This window comes from Lontra canadensis, unplaced genomic scaffold (assembly GCF_010015895.1).
Source record: "Lontra canadensis isolate GAN:19392208 unplaced genomic scaffold, GSC_riverotter_1.0 scaffold16, whole genome shotgun sequence".
NCBI classification, from domain to species: domain Eukaryota; kingdom Metazoa; phylum Chordata; class Mammalia; order Carnivora; family Mustelidae; genus Lontra; species Lontra canadensis.
Window position 1 is genome coordinate 12,799,483 of NW_022631010.1, and position 24,906 is coordinate 12,824,388.

Consider the following 24,906-nt stretch of genomic DNA (forward strand, 5'->3'; position numbering starts at 1 on the left):
CCCTACAACCCAGCAATCACACTGCTGGGTATTTACCCTAAAGATACAAGTGTAGTGATCTGAAGGGTCACGTGCACCCATATGTTTATAGCGGCAATGTCCACAATAGTCAACAGATGTCCATCAACAGATAAATGGATAATAAGATGTGGTGTGTATATATATATATACATACAATGGAATCCTATGCAGCCATCAAAAAAACCAAAATCTTGCCATTTACAATGACATGGATGGAACTAAAGGGTATTATGCTAAGCAAAATAAGTCAATCAAAGACAATTATCATATGATCTCTCTGATATGAAGGATTTGAGAGTCAGGGCAGGGGGTTGTGGGGGGAAGGGAGGGAAAAAATGGAACAAGATGGGACCGGGGAGGGAGGCAAACAATAAGAGACTCTAAATCTCAGGAAACAAAACGAGGGTTGCTGGAGGTAAATGGGGTGGGAGGGATAGGGTGGCTGGGTTATAGACATTGGGGAGGGGATGTGCTATGGTAAGTTTTGTGAATTGTGTAAGTCTGACGATTCACAGATCTGTGCCCCTGAAGCAAATAATACATGATATGTTAATAAAAAATAAAAATTAAAAAATAAAAGTCTCTCCCCAAGGGAAAAAAATTTTAATAAAAGTTAAAAATATATACTATATTCCTCTCGGAAAGCCTATGACACTAGGATTTTGTGCCCTGTTGAAAAAAACTGAGGCTCAGAGATGGTGATAAACTTGCCCAGAGTGAGCCAGCAACCTAGTGCCAGAGTCAACCATCTATGCAAGCTCTTGTCCACTCCACTAATCTAGGGCTCACAATCTACTCCGCATTTCCATGGATGCACCATTCTGAGGGGTAGATCCCAGCCACCCAGAAGAACACAGGAATTTTGTTTCTGCCTAGTTCAAGGTTCAGAAATGGTTTAATATAAATTCCTTCCAGTTTCTGCTTTCTAGATCCCTAATTTTCAAAGTGCAGACCTGTATTTAAGTAAAACACAAAGCATATAAAGCTCTATATCATAAGTACATATTATGGTGGCCAGAACTGGTGTTCAAAAATTACCTGGCTCAGGACACCTGGGTGGTTCAGTTGGTTAAGCATGGCACTCTTTATTTCAGCTCAGGTCATGATCTCAGGGTCATGGGATTGAGCCCCATGTTGGGCTCCATACTCAGAGGGAAGTCTGCTTGAGATTCTCTCCCTCCGTCTCCCCCTTCCCCCACTCATGCTCTCTCCCTCTCTCCCTCCCCCACTCATGCTTTCTCCCTCTTTCTCTCAAATAATTTAATATTTTTTTAAAAAATCAGCAGGCTTAAGGCACCTAGGTGGCTCAGTCATTAAGTGTATGCCTTCAGCTCAGGTCATGTTCCCAGGGACCTGGGATGGAGCCCCAAATGGGACTCCCTACTCAGCGGGAAGCCTGCTTCTCCCTCTCCAGCTCCCCTTGCTTGTATTCCATCTCTCACTGTCTCTCTCTCTCTCTCTCTGTCAAATAAATAAATAAAAATCTTTAAAAAAATAAAAATCAGTGGCTCATGGTATGATGCTCTACCGACATTTTAAATGGCTGCATACAGAACTAACCTAATATAAGCTTACTACATTTTTTATAAAAAATGCTGGTAAGTAGAAGGTAGTTCTGAAGCTTTTTCCTTCTTCTTCTTTTTTTTTTTTTTTTTTTTACTGTGATTCCACATTTGTCACTTTGCCCAAGAACCACTGGGTATAAAAGAACTGTGAAATCTATTATCTCCAAAGAAGGTTCACTCTAGGACTCCTCCTATTGAGGAACCCTGAATAGTCTGAGTTACTTCATAAGAGTAATACATGTGAAAGAGTCTAATAATATGTGCGAAATTAAAATCCCAGAGGACTTTTAACCTTAACTGTTGAGAAAGCAGTATAGCAGTGGACCTAGGAGATGAGTTCACTGAGGGCCTGACTCTGAGAACCTGATTATTTTTGATGAAGACTTTTCATTTTATTTTTGAAAAAAAAAAAAAAAAACCTTCTCCTACAAGTAATGATAACAATAATTATTAGAATAATAACTAAACATGGGGGCACTTGGGGGGCTCAGTCAGTTAAGCATCTGCCTTCTGGTCAGGTCATGATCTGGAGATCCTGGGATCAAGCCCTACATCAGGCTCCCTGCTCCCGTGGGGAGTCTGCTTCTCCTCCCTCTGCTCCTCTCCCCTGCCCATGCTCTCTCTCGTGCTCTCTCTTTCTCTCAAATAAATAAATAGTCTTTAAAAAATGAATAATAATTAAATATTGTATTGCTCCAAAGCCCTCAATCTAAGTTCCTTTCCCATCTTCAATTTTCAATAGAAGAACAAACACAGATATGTTTTTCAGTTGGGAATTCATGCTCCTGCACAGTATTTTTATTCCATTCTACGTTTCTTCTGGCCTGCCTTTGTTATTGTAACACCCACTGCTATAACAAAACAAAGTGCTCACCTTTTCAGTAGTGCAGTGCAGTAGAAGTGCACTGTGCTTTCATATGAAGGTTCAGGTCTTCGTGGTTAACTCTCAACTTGCCTCCTTACAGGGCTTCCAAGGGCCCAAGTTCTTGCTGTCTCATGGCCTGGCCATCCTCTAGGGCTCTGGCTTTTTTGGCAGAGAGGGAAAGAGAGGACACAGAAAGAATGCCTGCTTCTGAACGGCCTTAGCCTAGTAGGGATACACATCATTTCCACTGTAACTCATGAGCCATCTCTACCAACTACACCACCTCCATGCAGGGAGAACTGGAAATGTAATTCCCAACTGGGCAGCCATTTCCCTGTCACCATACACTACCATGGAAGAGGGAGGGAAATTTCCAGTGCCCACTTGACCATCTCAGCCACAAAGCAAGAGCCCAGGCCTTCTACAGTTGTGCTACTCACAGAGAAGGTTTTAGTGTATCAAATATTTATCATCTCAAACCCTTCCTTGGGCTCTTTATCTTGTTACCTCTGATGGCCTTTCCTGGGGACATGACTTCCTCAGGGAGGCCTGCTGTGACCCATAGGCAGGTATAGTGTGACCCAAAAAATTAGTTTCACACTGAATAATTTAATTTCCTTATTTGACTCCCAAATTCCTAATTAAGCTGTTGCTCCATGACAACAGTGAAATTACCTGTCTCATTCATCACTGTATCCTTAGTGCCTAACACTGCCCTGGCATCTTAAAAATACTCAATAAATATTTGAGAAAGAAGGGAAGACAGGAGAAAGAAAGAAAGGAAAAAGGAAGAGGGGAACGGTGCTGGTTGGCTCCGGAGGGAGCTACCTGTAATTTGCAACATATGGGATTTCAGGTGTATAACCAGGAAAGGGCCGGTCACATTTCAGGGACAAGAATCCATCCCTTTCTGGAAAAATAGCTATGCATACTCACATAAGCCTTCTTGGCAACCTCTGATAAAAACTGAAGGAGACTAAAAATTTTCTGCCTTTAGCTCCCTTGCTGGGGAGGGAAAATTTACCTCTATTCTTCAAGATTCTTTTAGCTGGTCTTAGACTTAAACTGACATGAGACAGATTAACAGGAGAAAAATCAAATTTAATTATATGTAAATGGGGAATCCACATAGATATGAGTGCCAAAGGCAGTCAGGCAAAATGAGGTATATATGTCATCCTGAACTAAGGAGAAGAGGGTAGGAGTCTGGAACTTCAAAGGACAGAAAAAAATTCACAGGAAGATTAAAAAAGAGAAAATGGTTGGTAAACAAATGTTTGCTGGGCTATAGAGAAACAATGCGACATAGGGAGGAATTGTAATAATCAGACTTTGCTAAATCCTTCTGTGTCTACCATCCCAAATTCTCGTCATACTGTAGTTATCTATGGTGCTTGCTCCTTTCCTGGAGGGCATTCTCTATCTAAATTCTTGTAGGCACTCAGGGCCTGCCCTTAGCCTCTACAATCTAAGTGCTTCTAAATGCGATGAAGTACGACTCAACATCAAAAAGGAACAAACTATTAATACATGCTACAACACAATAAATCTCAAAATCATTATGCTAAGTAAAAAAAGAGACAAAAAAATAGTAGAGACTGTATCGTCCAGTTATATAAAATTCTAGGAAATGCAAACTAATTTATAGTAACAGAAAGCAGATAAGCAGTAGTCTCAACACAGGGGTAAGATGAGATGGGATGAGTGGGTGTGTAGGATTACAAAGAGTATGTAAAAACTTTGGGGGTGATGAATATGTTTTCCTAATTGTGGTCATGGTTTCTTGTGTGTGTACATATGTCAAAATTTTTCAAACTATACACTTCAAATATGTGGGATTTATTATATGTCAATCATACCTCAATAAAGGTCTTAAAAATAAAATAAAAATAGAAAATAAATGTGAGGTTAAAAGTATACTAACCCAGGGGCGCCTGGGTGGCTCAGTCATTAGGCATCTGCCTTTGGCTCAGGTTATGATCCCAGGGTCCTGGGATCGAGCCCCGCATCGGGCTCCCTGCTGGGCGGGGGGCCTGCTTCTTCCTCTCCCACTCCTCCTGCTTGTGTTCCCTCTTTCACTGTGTCTCTCTCTGTCAAATAATAAATAAAATCTTAAAAAAAAAAAAAAGTATACTAACCCAGAACCACATCCCTCAACACCACCATTCCAAACTCTTGGGTGGTGTATCTTAAAAATGCTTCATATGTAGACAGGTATCTGTCTCCATTGTAAAGCTGGCAAGTATGCATTTATAATGCACCTTTTAGAGAAATAGCAAGATTCTATTGAACCCTGAGTATGGCTTCTGTCTTTCAGAAGATGACTGAGTCATGGAGACAGTGTAGGCTATTTAGCTCTCCTATTTGCACATACTACATGCACTTACATGAACTCTCACATGTTCAAATCTGCTTTTTCTAGTTCCTGTGTCCAGAGCCATCACTGACCCCCAGGCCAAGGACCCAGCCACCCCCCACCACTACCATGGCCGAAGACGCGGACATGCGCAATGAGCTGGAGGAGATGCAGCGACGGGCTGACCAGCTGGCTGATGAGGTAAGGAATGGGACATGAGAAAGGAGCAAAACATGGGGAGCTGAGTAGTTTGTCTTATTCAGGTTCAGGTGGAAAATGTCTACTAACATCTCAATTTTAAAAACGGAGGAGTAGGACTTTGATTTTCTATACACCTGACACCTCTACAGATAGGAATGGGTGGATAAACCTACATATAACTAATGTCTTAGCCTAAACTCCCAATTCCTAGAAATCTAGAGAAGTCAAGATCCTCTAAGAAAAGCTGTCTTTGGCTGTCTGGAGCTGGCCTGATTCTGAGAGCTGATTGCTACATTTTCCAGAATCTTTCAAGCTGATGTTAAAATTGACTTATACAAATTGATAATTAAGTAGATTAAATTAAAAACCAAGGGTCATAAATACTCAAAACTCAATCAGTTTTTAAATATTTCCCTATTACCTATGTTCTCAAAGTTCTTGACTTGTGTTAGACCTATAGTGCAGGAATACCATATAACAGTGTGTTACTGTACATCTTCCCAAATTCACCTTCAGGGATGCCATGCTGTAGTCAAAAATCAGGTTAAGGATGTTTATAGCACAGGAATCTGCAAATGCTCCAAATCAGGATTTGATTAACTGTTTTGTTGACTGTCTAGACTTAAGTGGAGAAAATATTAATAACATAGATTGAACTTCAAAGTGTGCATGTCTCTAGCCATTATTCTTTAATTAACTCAAAAAAATGGAGAAAATCCAGTATTTGAAAATTTTTTTCTCTTCAGCAAAGAAGTCACTTGCATCATTGACAAACTAGCAAAGTCCCAACATTTCTTCATTGTCTCACTTTTCTCTTACTCATTAATGCAAATGAAAATATCAACCGACATTCATGTCAGAACTACACTTGTTCTTTGCATGCTTAGCAATGGACACAAGAGTTCAGCAAAACTTGACAAAAGCTTTCTGTGAAAATCAATTCGCTACATGAAATTTATAATAAAGGGCTTTGTGTATTGTATTATCTATAAATTTTATGCTCTCCATCCCTTCTATCAGGAAAATAATAAGTTTAAATAACAACTATGCATATATGTATATTCATGTCTATTTCATATTCACATATTCATATTCATATATTTTAGCATTTACCAACATACCACTGCTTATAGCCATTTTATTTCAACAAGCAGCCTTCTGACAGCTCTTCCAGGAAACTTAACATTCTTCCTGCTCCTGCAGAATCTTGTCCAAAATAAGTTTGTCACTTAAAAGCAAAGCCTTGAGAAATCACACTCGTTCTGGAGTCTAGTAGTTAGTTTCAAAGGAACTGAGAAAAAAGTGACAATGATGTGCCTGAGGGACCAGTGCTTACTTCAGACTTTCCATCTCACTTTGTCTTATCTAAGGCTAAAGATAATTATTGTAGCTGTCTCCTATAGGCTGGTTATTTCAAACATGCTTGATTTTCTTTTCACCCTAAGGCGACAGCTTAATTTGTATTGATAAGAACTTCCAATTGTGTTTCTAGGAGCTTTATAAGAAACTTGATGTTAGATTCATCTCCATTCATGAGAAATTATGTTTGTGTTTAAAATTCAATATTCCTGGTCCAAGGAGACCAAATTAATCCTCTGAGTATTTGAGATAATTTTTCATGCATCCTGCACATGCAAAAATATCTTTTCCAGATTAGTTTGTCTTTGATATCAAGATCAGCTTCATCATATGGTTTTGATTTTAGAAGATCAGCTTTAATGTAATTGCTTTAGGGAATCTTATTATGTAGAAAGACTGATAGGAAATAGATTGAAAATGTGTTCAGTTACAAACTTAAAAGAATATGTGATAGTAACCCTTTGTGTGTGTGTCTCAAGTGAAGAGAATAGTTTAGATTTTCCAAGACCTCTGATTCCTGCATTCATAATGTATTTTTTTTTTTAATCTCAGTCACTGGAAAGCACCCGTCGTATGCTGCAACTGGTTGAAGAGGTAAGGAGTGGCCATATTTCAAAATAAACTAATCCCTTTTGCTGGCATATTCTTTTCCTAGACCCTACTGCCTTTTCCTAGGCCATCATCCCATTGATTCCATTGATTCCATTATAGCCTACCTGGAATTCACATTAATGAAGGAGAGGTCAGGAAGCCATCAAAGGATCCTCTCTCCCTCCCATCCCTGGCTACATTTATAGTCTGGGAAGTAGAGAAGGATGGTATTTCCAAGTAAATGCTCCTAAGAAATCATAGAACATTGAATCACTTTAAGCAAATATAAAGTCATTACTTACATAAAAACTTCATTTGTAATGATTTTGATGCCTCTAAGTCACATCTAATCTTGACATTCTGTTTTGACTTAGCCACACATATGACTTTAAAAATATATATCCCCATAGACACAATGTTTTCAGAAATTGTAATATTGAGAGTCAGGCACTAAAATTCATGAGGTAATAGGAAAATACTTTGATAAGAGGAATTTCAAGGCCATAACACAAATATAGAAGCTCTTTTATATTCCCAACTCTGGATTGAACATCCATTTGCGAGGCATCGTTAATGAATCCCAAACTACATTCAAATGGGTAAAATAGGGCAGATAGCAATAATGGAATCAAAAGGGCATTTACAATAAACCTTGCTCATTCCAGTTGGGGAGAGCAGTAGTCAACCAGGAGGAATAAGTGGATTAATTGAACTTGCCCATTGGGAGAGATTAAGTGGAAAAAGAATGGGATGGGCTATATTTATCTTAACTGAATAAAACAAGCCTAATAGTTTTTATTCAGTGAAATGCTATTTTAGCTATGCTTTAAAACTGCTTATCAATTCATGTGTGGTTATCATTTTTAGAGATCTTGCGTGTTCTCGAGCAGAATGATTAAATGAGCCTACTTGCCTCATGCTACTGTAAATTGCTATGCAATGACATGAAAGGAAAGAAAGATCAATGTTATAAGGCTAACTGGAAGTTCGGCTGTCCCTCAAGCGAGGGAAGTCAACATCTTCCTTTATTTCTGCAGCTTCAGCTTCATATCCAGAAATGAAATATTGGCTAAACGTGACTTGCCATAAGAGTAGTGGGGAGAAGGGGGCACCATGAGCTCCCCAGGACACAAGGGAAGGATGGGAGGTACACTTAATGAAACCTGTTATCACAAAAAATGAGTATTTGAGCCTGCCATGTATCACAAATTGGCTCCCACAGGAAGGCAGGCCAACACAGCAGCCCTTGGCAGCACAGAAAGCAGCTTTCCTTCTCTAAATGAAGAGAAATGTTGTTGTTGCTCTATTCCGGGAACACTCATGCAGAAATACTTGAGGACCCCCAAGAAGGAGGCAGGTATTCAAAATCTGAGTGCTGGCAAGGCTTTCAGAGTTGGCTTATTGTCCCTCAGCCCATAATGAGAGCAAACAAAAGGAGCAAATCTTCTTAACATTCCCACATGAGTTCTCACATTGACCTGAAGGGAACCCATGTGTCAGCTGACATAATTATATTTCTTTATGACCTTCAACCATAGACTCCAGGCTCATTTTTCATTTTCATTTACGTGCGTGCCCACATGAAGTAAATTTCTAAAATATCAGAACTATCACCATTAGGTCCACCCGTGCAGTGTTGAAACGCTGCTTAGAATGTGGAAAGTGGTGGAGCAAATGCATTAGGATGCATTACTTTGAACTGGTCCCTCATCCATCAGAGTCTTTGGGCCAATGAACTTCTTTTTTGCCTCTTCTTAAATGGCAGACAGTGTCAACCAGTCTTGAGTAAGCGGTGTTTGTTCTAATCTATTCTGTGGGAGGAGAAACTCTCAAAAGCTCTATTGATTGAAGTAGGATACTTGAATCATACATTTTTGTTTCTCCTGAAGGATTTCTTGATCAAGCATGAGGTCGCATCTTAGAACAAGGGGTGAAACAGATGGAAGCTAGTTCCTACCTCTCATAAATGGGAAGACACTATTAGACTTTGTAGCCTTAGGAACTTATGAGCAAGGCATTATTAGCATAGGTTGATTGCTTTTACTTCCTCCTGGGTTATTTTATATTGATGGTCAAATACCCCTTAGGTCTAGGGCATTGGTTATTCAGAAGGTAGTCTGCTTTTCAATCAAAAAAGAAATTCTCTTTAAAGGAATCAGCATTAAATATTCATTAAGGGCAGAAATCATTTGGCAAATATGAGCACTGAAATACCAGGATCTTGCCCAGGATCCCAAGTGCTGTATCAGTGCTATGTAATTTGAATTGAGCTGAATTCTTACTGAAATTTAGTCTCAAAGACGGGAAAGTATACTAAATTTGTAGAGTCTCCCTAAGGCAGACAACGCCAATTTCAGCTCAGTATAGGACTTTGTGCCAGTCCTCACAGACATGAGGGTGTAACAGAGTGGCAGGTATAGAAACTTGCTTTTTAATAGGTGCCATTATTGGCATCTCAAGGATAATGTAAAGTTTTACAGAAGTTAGTTGGGAAAGATCAGAAAAACTGGATACCACACATAGGCAAAACGATTAGAAATCATATAGTACTTGGTTCCCAGTTTCGAGTTGCCCATTGGCTCTTTTGATGGCTGCACTTCAACAAATGTGTATGGAAGGCCTCCCTTTGGGGGCAAGAGGGAAGATATAAATTGGTATCATGTGGGAAAACAGGAATGAAAATAGCTCTCCAAAGTTAAGTCCTGTCTTTGGAGCATGTAATTAATTCTGGTAACAGAGTCATGAATGTTTCCTCAAGAAGGGAATATTTGGTCCAGGCAAAAGAATTGACTTTGTGGACACTACATACTGGGAATGAAGTCTACACATGAAAGTCTTGGGCTATAAAAAGTCACCTCAGAAAGCCTCACTGCTTGAGGGCAGGCCAGAGCAGAAGCACCACCTAGAGCTTTCACAGAGTAATAGTTACTGAGGTTCTTCAACATTGCATGGATTTTTTAAGCATATTTTCTTTTCATCCCAACTTATCTTTCAAGACACCTTGGTGATGAGAAGAGAATAAGCATTCTAAAGCCATGCCTTTGTTATGCCACCTTTACACTAAAACTGGAAAATTGAAGCAGGGTAGTTCTTTTCATATAGGTAGATGTAGGGTCTTTGGGGATTCTCTCAGTTAAGGAAATGCTGGAAGAGTCCCGGTTTTAGTTCAAATGTGTTGGACTTTGGGGAAAGCATCTCAGAATGACAAAAGAAAGACTTAAAAATGTTCTAGACATGGTCTTGATTCATCTGCAAGGAAGGAAAAATAAAAAGAGAGAAATGAAAAGAAAACAGAAAGAAATGAAACCAATCCTCTGGTTTTTAGGTGACAGTTTTCCCAGCAATCTCAAACTGAATTAAATATCTCAAACAATTAAGCTAAGACAAAAATGGAACCACCTCCTCTCATTTCCAGCTATTAAAACATAATACTTAAGAATAAGAGAAAGTAATATTCTGCCTTCCCTGAAATACTATCCTCATCCCTACCCTTCTCCTCCCTTACATTTCTAGTTTCCCCAAAGATCAATCCAGTTATTTTGATAAAAACTGTCAGCAACACAGTGGAATCGAATATAAGTTCTAATATTTGTCAAGAACCTACTATATGCTGGCTACTATACCCAGAGCTATCTTCATCAAACATATATAACCTAACTTAACCCTTGTAGGTAGCCACCTTTTACTACTATTCTGATCTCCGTCTTACCAAGGAGGAAATTGAAGTACACAGTGATTAAGGAACTTGCTTGAAACTCCCAGCTACAAATGGCAGAGATGAAATTAAAACCCAGGTGTTCCTGATCCCAGAGTGTGAACTTATGCGTAACACTTCCCTTCCCCCAGCAACTCCTACCATATTTTCTTTTTACTTTGAGAATTCTGCAAGAAGCAGAAGGATCTGAGAAAGCAAACACAGCAGCCCATTCCAAACTGATCGAGATTTTATACAAATTAAATTCTTTATCTTAATTGCTTTTTGGAACCACAGCTTCCCTTGGAGTTGAACTTTTAGAAGTCTTCACATTCTGTAGCTTGTTTTGTTCTTGTACATAATCTGGGAAGTAAGGGAGCTGTTTCTGTTCCTGTCTGGGCACAGAAATGGTTAAAACACAGGCCAGTGTAGACAGATGTCCATTTACAGCACACATAAAGAAAAGATTTTGAAATGTGTCCTGGGGTCTGGAATCTTGCTGCTCCAGAGGTATCCCGGCACCAGCAATATCATTAGATGGTAGAGCTTATTCAGAAAGCAAAATCTCGGGCTCTATCTCAATCCTACTGAATCAGGACCCACATTTTAACAAGATGTTTCCTGTGCAGGGGATTTGCCTGCACATTAAGGTTTGGGAGGTAGTGTTCTGGAAGCTTCTGACCATAGTAGGTAATGACGATATTTTTCATTTGCCAAATATTCTGCAATAGATGCATTTTCTGAAGGTATTTATTTTATAAACCCTTATGTCATTCTAACTCTAGGCCAGGCACCATTCTAGCATGTGCCACATACTAATTCATTTAATTCCCATGACAACTCATGAGGTATTAACTATTATTATTGCTGTTTTACAAATGAGGGAACTGAGGCACAGAATAATTAAGACATTTACCTGGGGTTCCACAGCTAGGAAATGAAATCACCAGGATCCCAGGGCAGAGTCAGGCTCCAGAATTTGTGCTGTTGGTGACTCTGGAAGCCAACATAAGCTCTCCAAATGACTTCCTAACTTCACTAACTGAAGCCTATCAAAATGTGTTCAGAGGAAACTTGGCTTTTCCTTTCTGGACCATTCTCTGAAATAGTGAGTTTATAAAACTCACAGAAAACATTTTCAGTGTTCTGTATTTTAGAAGCCCTATTGAGTTGTTAAAATACTATTTCAAAACAGAACAAAACAAAGCAAAAACTTTCTGGGGACTTCCACTAACATCTCTCTCTTTCTTTCTCAGTTTAAAATAAGTCAGTGGAAAATACATGGGGCCATGAGAAATGTCTTCCATTCAAGTTTATTCTAGGGACCACCATGAGTATTCCTTGAAAAACCAATTAATCCAAACTGTTAGCAATACCAATTTATACTTATTAACAATCACCCTATAAAATGAAAAGTCTTTCCTTCACCAGTTTGAGCTCCCAGCAATGATGATTTTTAAGATTGAGCCATTCAAATATCTTTTCCCCTACCCACCGCATCCTACTCCGATCACCAAATATTTCAGGTGGTGTTTGGTTTGTTTAGATCATGTGGAGTGAGATGAGGATTGCCTTTTCCAGACTTCTGCACAAAAGAAGTGCAGTAAAGCTTGTTTTCTCATACTCTATTATTGTGCAGAATTTTAGATTTCAGAATAGAGAGCCTTTAGTTCTCATCTGTCCATGGGTTTTCTAAATCTCACAGAACTTTTCCCCGTAGAGGGAAAATAGGAGGGTGAGTTCTGTTTGGGGCTGTATTTCTCAACCATTGTGAGGCAGTCATTTCTTTTGATGAACCTAAAAAACTCACCCCCAAAGTTTCTTACTTACCAGTGGGGCATCCAGTCCCAATTCACTGAGGGAAACTTCCTGATCCATCATGCCAGCAAAGATTTAGTTTAGAAGATTTTGAAAGGTTTGCTTTTTATAGTTGGTGTTATAGAAACTACAGGGCATTTTTGTTTTGCAAATATAAAACCACACTATAATATTAAGTTGTGTGTTCCAATTCCATGCCAAGCCCCAACCCCAGCCCTACCCCCATGGAAATTGAGCTACATCCCCCTCATCTATCCTACGATTCACTGATAGGGCAAGTCCACAGATGACCACTTCCTCTGAGTCCCTCCTCCACCCTTAGTACGCTTGCCCTATTTCCTCCCTCTTTTTCCTTTGGTCCTTCTTCATTTTCCATTTCTAGGGCTAATTGTCCCCTTACTGATTTCTCTTTCTCTCTTTTCTCTCTCTAACTCTTTATTCAACTTTGCTACCATTATTGGAATGTAGAGTAAAGATGCTGGTATCAGGACTTTGGTTATGTTGGATGAACAAGGAGGTAAGTTGAGATTTCTTCAGTAAGAACAATTCCTCATCTGAATAAAGTGCATTTAAAAAAATTATTTGTGTATACACAGGTAGTCCTTTGAATATATTTATATGCATATATGAGTATGAGTATAAGGGTACTAGAGTTTTCACCATCTTGCTTTTTCCCTTTCTCTGTTGAAAAAGATTGGTAGATGTATGGGAATGTTAAAGCCTTCATGACTGATTGAATGTCACTACTCTCCCTGTTAAATATGTTGGAGTAACAGAATTTTTAAGGCAAAAGTCATTTTTTTTCTTTTAATGATAGTATTTTGGACAGTTTGAGAATTCTCTGATCCTCCTTTTCCCCAATTTTCCCCATAAACTTAGTTTTCTTATAGTAATCCCTAGATAGAATGAGAGAATAATATATCACTTCCATTTCTTGTGACCATTCTAATTCAGTATCTGACAGTTTTGATTTCTAAGTCATCATGAGGATCCCTTAAGCAACCAAACTAGGTCCTTTTAGGTCTTCAACAGGATATAAGCTGAGGAAAGATCATTGGAAAATGGGGAATTGAACCATTTAAAATATTTAAATTGTTTTGTAATTATTATGGAAATGCTAAAAGCAACAAAAATCAGAAAACCCATGAAAAGCATCTTTGTACTCTAAAGTGGAATCTAGAAGGATAATATTTTCTGTCTCAGTATATCTTGTGGTATGGTGATGCTTATTTAATTCTAGCCACAAGTTAGCTAGCTGATTCTATTCTGAATTCTTATCATAACAAGCAAATTGCTGAGAATTTTTTCTCTTTATTTCTGTTGTTGAAAACATTAGAAAATTCTTAGAAGTCATGAGAGATTTTTTAATGTCAAAGATGAAAATGTAAAATGTATTCACAACATAGGACACCACAAACAAACTTCAAAAATAAAGACACCTCAAACGGAGTGGGGGCATGGGAATTTCCATACAGATAATAGACATAAGGCATTTTCCTAAAATACAGAGAGAGCAAGTGATCAGAGAAAAGGGCAACAATCTACAAGCAGATTGATGTAAGATATAAATCATCAGTTTATAAACAAACATATGAAACCATGTTTCAACTGAAAATAATGAGATGCCTCTCTTTAGCAGACCGATACAAATTTTTAAAATTGATAATCACCAATGCTGTGAGTATTTTGGGAAAACAGAGATCTTCAATGTACAGATAGGCACTTTAGACTGATATGTATGTTTGAAGAATGATTGGATAATATTTTCAAATTATGATGTACACCCATCTTTAACCAAGACATTCTACTCCTGGAATTATATGCTGCAGAAATACATTGACAGCTATTATGTTTAAGAGTGTAAAACTGGAAACAGCCTAAATATCTGTCAGTGGGGAGACCAACCAAATGAATTATGGACTAGCCATAAAAGAAATATTCTTCAACCATTACACTAAATGAGATAAATCTTTACCACCTTCTGATGAGTTAGGGCAGGGCAGGGAGGAACTGGGAAAAGGTATCATTTGGGGTCCTCTGGGAGTAAATGCTGAGTCAGAAGTGTATGAGATCTCTTATGGATGCCCGTGTTGGGTTAAGGGAAGAGGAGTAGGAGTAGGTGGGGAAAGCTGTTGACTGATGCAGGTCTGACAACTTGTTAAGAGGAACAGAGCAGAGATGATTTGGGAGGAAGAGTCTCAGACTCCAGTCCTGCTCTGAGAAAATGTCAGCCAGGCTGATGGGGAGTCCAGGGGCTAAGAAAACCCAATGGAGCAGCCCCACCGTAGGAAGGAATGTAGTGATGCCATTGTGCTTATGGCTATGGCTGAGCTCATGGCTAGAAGCAACCCAGTGACAACATGGTCTCCATGAAAATACTTTGTTGGCTCCCTTAGGTGTAGCAACTGGACATGTGAGGTAACTACAAATTCCCTCTTAAAGGGAGATCTGAGGGGCACATCATCATGGCTGTCATATATAGACTTTTGTTTCTGTATTATTTATTTGTATTGAGCTTTGTCCATAAATATATGCCAACCAATTAAAAAATCAAGAGAAAAAAGTTTTTTTTTAAATAATTGAACATCAACCCCAACACTTCCCCACAATTTTTAAAATACAAATTGTTAACAATTTAGACACAAATAACTGAGCCTAGTGACGTAGTTGTGTTTTGAAGGAATTACAATAGCAGTGACAGTCTTCAGAACTCCCCAAATAAATTTGCTATGTTGTAATAGTTGCTGGTTTGATCCATGTAACAATGTCCCAGATTTTGAAGCTCTGGACATAGCAAATAACTTTTAAAAATTAACCCACAGGTGCCCGTGTGGAAGAGTGGTACCTCATTTCCAGAGTTAAACTGATACATATACACTCAAATAATTAGGAGTTCCACCCTATTAATTTGCATGTGAAGGGGATAGAAAAGGGAGAAGGGTATTGGAGGAAAGTTCTGAGAAAGATTCAAAGTAATGCTTTCTTCCCAATACTATAAAACGTTGACATAAAGACTTGGAAAATAATATATACAAATCTGGAATGAAAAAGAGAGAAAGTGTATAATATGCTTAAATTGAATTGCAAATTTCATTGCACTTTGATGAAGAGAATCTCGAGATAAAATTTGCCAGAATCTCCATACAAAAATATATTCTTAAGCACAAATGATTCTCAGGAACATCTATATATTATTTTTCTGGGAAAGGAAGCAGAAGAATAGATTTCCCCCACAAGATAGTTAATATTCTCAGCTAAAACATTTCATTTGTGGCCACACCACGGTAAATGCTGAATCCCTCAGTAAACGTATTTCGTAGGCTAGCCTTGGTTTTACCAGATTCATGGTGATCCCAATGATACTGAGAAAAAACACACAACTGTAAAACCCCACAAAGTGAGCGGCTTCTGCCTGGTCGTAAGTGGTACATGTTCCATTTATACTATAAGGTGATTAGGACCTTTTAAAATGATGGATGAGCCTAGGTCAACAACTGTCTTCATTGTCATGACAAATGCATTTTCATTCTGCATATGCTGTGTTTAGATGCTTTAAAATTTCTCTCCAGTTATGCTCTCCTAATTTTGTCTATGCCTCAGCACCAAAAATGTTGATTGCTTCTCTCCTGCAGCTGCACAGGAGTTTCAAGAAACAGACATCCTTCCAAAGAACCATTCCAGGTTGTCCAGCTAAATGGTTGCATTCAGAAATTCTTTATGGGATTCTTGTTTTATACCCAGGTATCAGGAGACACCAAGGAGCACTGAGCATGACAGATGGCCCTGGAAATGTACTGAGTCCTGGGACTTTTATTCCTTCTAGAAAATTTGTTTCGAAGTGAAATCACCACGAAACCACCTTATCACTAATGTGGGATGATTTAATCTTTCATCTCCATATCTCTTGTTCCTTTTGGTCTTTACTGCGTTATGTGTTTGTTTCAATGCTGAAGATGCAGCCCTTGGGAAAATCCCATGGGATCTACTCCAAGCTAAACAGTGAAATCTTTTACCTCTACCTGACAGAGGAAGGGCAAAGTAAGGCCTCTTCCAGAGTGCCTGCTGACTTTCTTAAAAGGTTCATGGCACTACAAGGTAGCATTTGAGAAAACATTCTTCTTGCTAAAGTCTACACACTAATATTTGTTACGAAAGACAAAAGCTGCACTGTCCAGTGTGATAGCCACTAGCCACATGTGACTATTTAAATTTAGGTAATGAATTTCCAAATGTTCACCAATGCTAAGTATAATGGCAATCACATAGGTGGCATCTGGTAACTGACTATACTCATGAAGTCTTGTACACTGGGTCAATAACTTTGACATCTTGCTACTCTTCTACTGTTGGTTTTTTAACCAGATTGGGGATTCTAAGGACCTCATGTTGCCTTGCTTAAGTAAGATTAGTAGAAAAAAAAATGTCTAAACTTAGATCCCTGAGTATCCTCACATTGGTGGATCTCTCATAAATAACCAGTCATCCAAACACGGCAAAAGAAAGTACAACCTCTTGCCTCAACATATAGTGTCATCATACTGGAATGCCTCTCCTAACTCAAAATATTATTGTCCTCCTGAGTCTCCAAGAATAGACAGAAAACAGCCAGAAACCACCCTAGGGAGTTAAGGAGCGGTCAACCATGGACAGTACATTGCATCAGCCGGTGAGATGCTGCTGGTCACATCAGGATGGAATGAAGATATTGGTTATTTTCAAGCATTTCCTGAGAGATGTCCTCACAGAATTCCATTGAAAAGCCATGAAGTCTCAATGTACCAAACACCCACAAACCTAACACGGTATCCTCTAAAGATGAATAGTGAGAATACCAATGACAAAATGGCACCACAATAGTTTTTAAATTAAGGGCTTGGCTCATAATTGTGTTGAAGTGATAAATTCAACCAATATTGGTAGCTATAAAATTGTTTTCTGAAAGAGCTTCAGCATCCCTGTCTTAGCTATGACCTTTGCTTAATAGTCTATCAACCTGTGATAGAACCCAGCTCACAGAAATTCCGACTGCAACCAGCTTGTTTGTTTTTATATTTTAATTTGAATTCACTGGTTCAGAAACACAGCACTTGTGGATCAATTTACGTTTTTTTATTTTATTACATTTTACTTTTATTACCTCCTAATCCCTGGGCCTACAGTGGGTGGTGCTCCTGAAATGTTGTCAGAAAAATCCCTCAGGAAGGACAGAGGCCTGAATATGTACCCCCATGCCATATTCTGTGTATTTCAGTGGTCATTAGTGGAGTGCGACATGTTTTCCCTGAGTCCAGATGCTCCACCCAGCACTCCAGGAAGCTATTAGCAATTATTCCATTGGGATTTTGGTCTGTACTTAACATGGTTCTTCCTTTTGACGATGTTGAGCTCCTTCTCTCTCTATCAGTCCCCCTAGTCAGTAGTTAATTTTATCTGCAGGCTAATTTATTACATTCTTTAAAGGGAACTGGAAAGAAGTCTTCATAAAGGCACAAAATCTGGAATGTGAAGACTTGCCATCCTTCCTATTTTATTTTATTTTGTCCTTTTAAAGATTTTCTTAAAGACATTACTAGACCTATGCTTACCCAGCAGAAGTTCACCGGCGCAACACCGTTTTTCTCCCCAGCTATCCAATGCTGGAGAGACACTTAAATCTTGCCTTCATCCATCATTTGAAGAGCACAGCACTGGTAGCAGATTCTCTAAGCTGGATTCTATTCTTTAGCCCCATTAGAGAGAAACACAGTGGGCTCTTGTTTTCCAAATGGACAGTCTCCCCAGTTTAGGTCAATAAGGAACCTATCTTAGTTTGTAATGATAATTTCCAATGGACAATTTAATGTGAAATTCTTCTAAGTGATTATGTCTGCCCTTAGACTGGAAATGGATTTATCAGTTTTATTCCAATCAAGACTTTATTCCCGGAGGCACAGGCAGGTGTGCATAGAAATGTAGATGAAAAGAGGAATGGAAGTGTAATTAGGTTCTGTAACTTGACAGCCAACACATCACATTGCTACTTTCCTTTAAGGGTCTTAAAAGCTATTCCAAAAATCCCTTCATTGAACTTGTAATTTACTCAATGTGATGCCATAACTTTTGAAAAATTAATCAAGTTAGTGAACGTAACCGTAGCAACGTAGAAGCATGAGCTGGGTTTATGGCAATCGATGTACGTCTCAGATGCACTCAGGTCTGCTTTACTGGAAGAGATGACTCGGTAACTGTTCTGTGTTCCAGCCTGTCACCCCTCCTCCAGACACCCATGTGTTTGTTCTCCCTGCTGTCTGCCTGGGGTTGGGATCTAAGATGCCCCCCTCCTCCACTGTAGAGCCTGGGAAACCAGGGAGCAGAGAAGTGAAATGCCTTCCAGAACTTTCATAGCAAGTAAATCATAAGATGAAGAGAGGAATTTAAATATCCCAGTGCTTGTAACATGACTCTGCTGATGTTGCCTTTTTTTTTTTTTTTTTTTTTTTAAACAGTGTCTATGAGTTAAGGATTCAAAACCAAGAACTGTCCCTGGGCTAGGGAACAGCCCACTGCTAGGGAAAAAAAAAAAAAAAAAGATCTGGTACCCATTGCTAATTATCACCTTAATTGTTGTTATTTTCCCCAAAGAAGATTGAATCTATTTGCTACCCTGACCTGGTGGAGGATACTTAAAAACAAAAGATAGAGATATTTAAAGTTGAAGCAGGTACCTTCTCTAGTAACATGACATCTTGAATTCCTAAAACATTAACACCATGTTTTTCTTTCTCCTGGGTTTCGCTGGTGTCTGAATAAGTGAATAGGTTGTGTTGCTTTCCTGGACACTCAGAATCCAACAGGCCCACGTACCCCATCCCATCATGTCTGAATTACAAACTATTTCAAGCATTGTTTTTGTTCATTTCCTTCCACCTGTGCCTGGTAGGGCGGCAGCAGGTTCGAGCAATGCATCCTCTGGGACCATGCATTGTAAAATCTTTCTCTTTCAAATTCTGCTCCACATAGTCATTTCTCATGTTCTGTTGGAAACCCCCAAAAAATTCATTCCACACTGTCATCCCTTTGTCCTAACCAGAACAACTCGATCGTGTCGAAGAAGGCATGAACCATATCAACCAAGACATGAAGGAGGCCGAGAAAAATTTAAAAGATTTAGGGAAATGCTGTGGCCTTTTCATATGTCCTTGTAACAAGTAGGTACTGGGTACCAGCTCTAATCTGTGGCGTCCAGTTTTCTTTCTTTTCTTCTTTCTTTTGATTTTTTTCTTTTTTAATGTCAAAGTGAATGTCTGAAGTTTTGTCTTTTTTTTCTTTGTCCTTTTCCATCTGCTTCATTCTGTGGGGATAAAATACTTGTGTTTAATCAGAACAACTGGAACGCATTGAGGAAGGGATGGACCAAATCAATAAGGACATGAAAGAAGCAGAAAAGAATTTGACGGACCTAGGAAAATTCTGCGGGCTTTGTGTGTGTCCCTGTAACAAGTAGGTGCTGCCTGCCTGCCTGAAGCTTTGGTTTCCCAAGGCCCATCTCCAAGCCTTGACAAGCTCATTCCTGCCAAGCACAAAGGCAGGATGAGCATGTGGCATGCAGAACAACAGATCAATACCGTATCCAATGCATTCATCTCATAGCATAGATGATATTAGTGGGAGTTACTGTTGATGCATTAAAAATCAGGCATACTACAGTGAAAGCTTCACTGTCAGCAACTTTTATTGACGAACGTTTCAACATTTTCCAGAAAGTGTACCTTGAGACAGAGATGAGCCTCAAGAAAGAGGCACCCAGGAAATTTTATTTTCCCACCACCCCAAAAGCCAAAATTGCAGAGCTAGAAAAGATTGTGGGAGTAAGTTTGGAAGTTGAGAAATACCTATGTTCAAGATTTGATTTTTCCAGAAGCAAAAGAGGTAATTTGGCCTAAGCAAGCATCCATAAGACAGAGAGTATGACAGAGATTGCCCCACCAGTTGCCAAATCTGCCCAGCAATTAGACTGTAGATGCCCCAGCTGTACCCAGCACAGAGGCCCATGAGCCCTTCAGCAAGAGGTGCTCAAGCCTTACTCAAATTGGACCCATCCCTCTGAAATTCTTCCTCTTGGAAGATCTACCCGTACACTGACCAAAATGTTGAAATGTGTAGATTTTGCATGCACAAACATCACAAAACATTCAACTGTTCTCAAGGTTCTGCAACGCTTTTTTGGAATGTAGCAGAAATGTGACATGTGGTTATAAAGGTTTACAACAGAAGGAACCCGAAAATGAGGGTTCTGGAAGATAGTCTTATTTGACTAGCAGTGGAAAAAAAAATGCATGAGTGGATTGTCCAACATGCATTTGGAAAATTAAACCCTTTACCCAGCTCCCTCACCCCTCCCACTTCCCTTTGAACAGAAGCCTTTTTCCTAAAAGCTCTCCTGATCCTAGCTTTTAGAACAGCAACTGATGTCATTTCTAGCTGATTATACGACCGTTCACATCCTTTAAACTTTGAGGCTGATTTAAAATATCCCACTTCCTGTTTAGGAGGGGGAGGGGCTCGATGTACAAATAAATTTAAAACTGTTTTAAAAGAATGATCTACAGTAAAGCCTGATTAACTGGAATCCAGCTGACTGGAACTCTCAAATGTATTTATACGTTTGCTTCCTTCCACTGTTAGTAAAAAGAGACAGTTGAACAAAGGGCTGGGGGATCATGTCGGGGACTTAAAATGGTTTCTCTTGAAGGGCAATCTAGGCAGTTCGCTATCACTCAGTCTACATCCTGTAACTTCCACACCTACAGAGACCAAACAATAAGGGTTGATCCTCAGAGGAAAGGCCATCGGGCACATCAAGTGAAACCATAACCAAGGAAAAATTCGGTCATGTTCACTACCCTAAGACTCTAAGGCAGGAAAGTGTCTTGAGAATCTAACAGATGTTCAGCAATCACCCCTGAAACCTAATTTTCTTCCATGGCCCACTGTTAAGAAAGTCGTGCCATTCACCAAAATGACTCATGGCTACGCATTCCAGTTAGTCAAGACTTAACTGTATATCCTTTTCCATGGCCGCTTGCCCCCCAGGTGAGATTTCCACCTGTCTTGTGATGAATTCCCGCAGACACGATTTCCCCATTCATCTACTGTGTGGAGAAGGCATGGAGGCAGGCCCCGCCCAGGATGGATTCTAAAGTTCAGATGAAATCATGGCCCCGATGCATTCCACATAGTAGTTGGCACAAGAGACCCTATCTGAGCTTCAAAGCTTGAGTGAAGTGTTCCCTATTGTGTGTAAATAACGCTTTAAAAACCATGTGTCACAATGCAGTGGCTGGTGGTGACCCAGACTCTGTGAGGGCTTCGCCCTGTCTCGGCATGTTTCAAAGGATTATGGTAGATGTACGGCAGTTCTGTGAGTCTATGTGCAGCATTGTGGGTGCAGTGATTCGCCTTCTTTCAGAAACGCAAACTTTCCCACCCCCTTGACTTTGCCAAAGATGGTATACCAGATATCTTACATAGCAGAAAACCTCACGAGGTCCATATAACTTCTTGTAATGTGAGAAGGGAGGGAATGGGGAGTCGGAAAGAAAACAAAGCCAGACTCTAAGCTCTATTAAATTAGTTTTGGGATCCTGTCCCACGGAGTGGCCCTGTGGCTCTTTAGCAGTCAATTCTGACAGCTCCGAGGGCTATGGCATTATACACTAGATTGTGGGAGTTGCTGAAATTCCATTTGTACAATTTTCCAGCTTATTCCAGGGTTACTTGGTCCCCAATCTGCAAATATTAGTATTAGAGCCAGTTTATAATAGATGGCTGTGATCCTCCAGTGTAAGAAAAAAAAGGGGGGTGGGCATAAATTCTGGTGTCTTATAAGAGAAAATAGGAAAATGGGACCACAGGAAGTTCTCTTGTTTTTGGACTGAAAAGCATGTGGTTTCTACTATGCCAAGAACCTAAAAACATCTTTGATTGCCTTAAATTACAACACACCCACCATAATATGCTGCACATGTTTCTATTGGGCACAACAGGTATGCCTGGATTTTAAGTTTGTCTCCAAGGCAGCTCAGTGAAATATGGCCCATGGAGACCACAGCAGTTCCAGACCACTCTCCCCTGCCACATCCCAGGATAGCTTGAAATAGGAGTTGGTAAACACTCCCACCCCATCCCCCAGCCTGACAAAGAAGCTATTGAACTGCGTTTCAAATCCACATGAAGGCTATTACTGTCCTGCTAGTGCCTTTCTCGAGAATGGCCAACTTCTGGAGTAGTTTGGCTTAAATGAGAATGCTTCACTTTCTACTCATGCCTGTAGCTGGTGCATGAAGAAGACGTAGAGGGATTTCCTTTTCTGGTGCTAGATGGCTTGTTCTCTCTTCTATTTTCCTGCATTCATTTCACTATGCCTCTTTTACTTTTTGTCTCTGTGGACAAAGGTTTGTACATCAACTAGATGTATGGTGACTGTTTGGAAGTACCGATATATTATCTAATTCAAATCACTCTCGAGGCAACTCAAAGACCACCACCCTTGGCCAACCGCCAATCCTTTATGTCCTTCATGCAGAGTTGGAAGTTAGTCCCGCACATGCGTTGGGGGAAAAATTAAAACAGGGAATCTTTGCATGATGGTGTGTCAAAACTTGGTCGAGTATGTTTTTCTTGGTAACAGTGTGTTGCTGTGGTGTGATGTACACACTCTACTTGGCAGTCTTGTTATGTGTCTGTCTGCCAGTATGTTTTTCTGTGTGTTTTGTGTCTCAAAATATAACCATGTCACTGAAATAGAACTGAATGTCCTCCAGCTACCTTAATCCTTGTCTTAAATCCAACTAAACTGCAAAAACAGACCAAAACAAGAACAACCTTTGGGCAAAGGTTGCAGTCTTGACAATTGCAATTGGCTCAATTGGAAATGAAATGCTGAGTAGCTGAGGCATGGTGGTGGCCAACTGTTTGGGTCCAGATTATGATATATCGGTATTCTCTAATGCCTCGAATTAAAACCCATTTGCTTGGTTCAGTTCTTCGCTTGAAGAGGTGACCATTGTTGTGAGCTTGATGCTCCACTCCCTTGCCTTGTCACTCACCCTCTTTTTTTGCATAGGCTTAAATCAAGTGATGCTTACAAAAAAGCCTGGGGCAATAATCAGGACGGCGTGGTGGCCAGCCAGCCTGCTCGTGTGGTGGATGAACGGGAGCAGATGGCCATCAGTGGTGGCTTCATTCGGAGGTGAGCCGCATGCAGCCAGCCCTGTAGCCGTTGTCCATGGTTAAGTAACAAATCACCCCTAGCTGGGTGGTTCTTAAAGCAACAACCATTTTACTGGCCACTTATGCATGTGTATGTTGGATGGGCAGTTCTGCCAAGAGCCCCTCCTGGGCTCCCTCATTCCATGCAGGTGGATGCACAATGGCCCTAGATGGTCTCAGGCACTCGTCTCAGGGTTGGCTAGGGCAGGGCGCCTCCACTCTCCCTGGTGTGGTTCCTCCAGCAGAGCCCTGGCTTCTCCCATGTTGGTGGCAGCTTTCCAAAGGGGCAGGCTCCAACGTACAAGCACTTAATCAAGCCTTGTCGGGTTTGCCAGTTTCATCAGACAAAGGGAGTCACATGACCGTGACCAGCATCGATGTGGCAGTAAACAGGTGTCTCGTTCCATAGATGGAATTGAACAGAACTTATTAAAGACATTGTTTACAGAGGTGTGGGCCAGGTTGATAACAAGCGATGGTAAATCATTGGGGGACTAGCAATAGCAGGAAGACTCTTGAAGTTTCTGTTATCAGAACCCAACAGTAGTTACCACTGTGGGGGAGGGGCTACAGAGAAATGCAGCTGTTGCAAAATAGCAGGAAATGAGAAAGGGAAATAAATGCCCCCATTCCTCTTTCCTCTTGCCCTCCAATATCTCACTGGACATCTGCCAAAGCCTACTGGAAGCCTGAGCATTAAGAGAATCTGGGTGATGCAGTTGAGAGAGGTTCAGCATCTCTTGGCAGAGAGCAAAACAGGTCAGAGAATGGACCTGGGAAGACAAATACAGAATAACAAGCATCCCTGACTTCTGATTTCCTGTGGCACCTGGAAGCAAAAGCCAACTTAGGGACCTATTTAAAAATCTCAAATTACACAAATCTGCCTATCCAGAAATCAGCTTTCGGGAAACTAGAAAACAGAGGAAATAATGACAAATATTCCTGTTACAAAGAAAATTTAAAAAAACCTCTTTTTTTCAAGGCTACTACTATGACTCAGCAGTGATTAAGGTGCCTAGTGGCTTGAGTAGTACAGAGATGTATATCTATCTATGCCTGGACCATTGTAGCTGATGTTACCAGCCAATAACCCAGATTCAAGTAACAGGTCATGGTCACTTAGGTATTAAGTCCAGATAGCTACATAAAGCCTCACAGATGACAATTCTATTCTTGTTTCTAT

At 40.0% G+C, this 24,906-nt stretch overlaps 1 protein-coding gene across 2 annotated transcripts in view; it reads left to right on the forward strand.

The window, feature by feature from the left end:
- SNAP25 (synaptosome associated protein 25) overlaps positions 1-24,906 on the forward strand; it is an 84,136-nt gene that overhangs the window by 50,739 nt on the left and 8,491 nt on the right. Inside the window, exons 2-6 of one of the 2 annotated variants that reach the window (XM_032859181.1) lie at positions 4,874-5,008; positions 6,920-6,961; positions 12,939-12,987; positions 19,540-19,657; positions 23,575-23,700. In XM_032859181.1, coding sequence (XP_032715072.1) covers positions 4,937-5,008; positions 6,920-6,961; positions 12,939-12,987; positions 19,540-19,657; positions 23,575-23,700 — 407 coding nt within the window. In that variant the 5' untranslated portion in view covers positions 4,874-4,936. Of the gene's footprint in view, positions 1-4,873; positions 5,009-6,919; positions 6,962-12,938; positions 12,988-19,539; positions 19,658-19,831; positions 19,950-23,574; positions 23,701-24,906 lie in introns of both variants that reach the window. The other variant, XM_032859180.1, reaches the window with a different exon arrangement.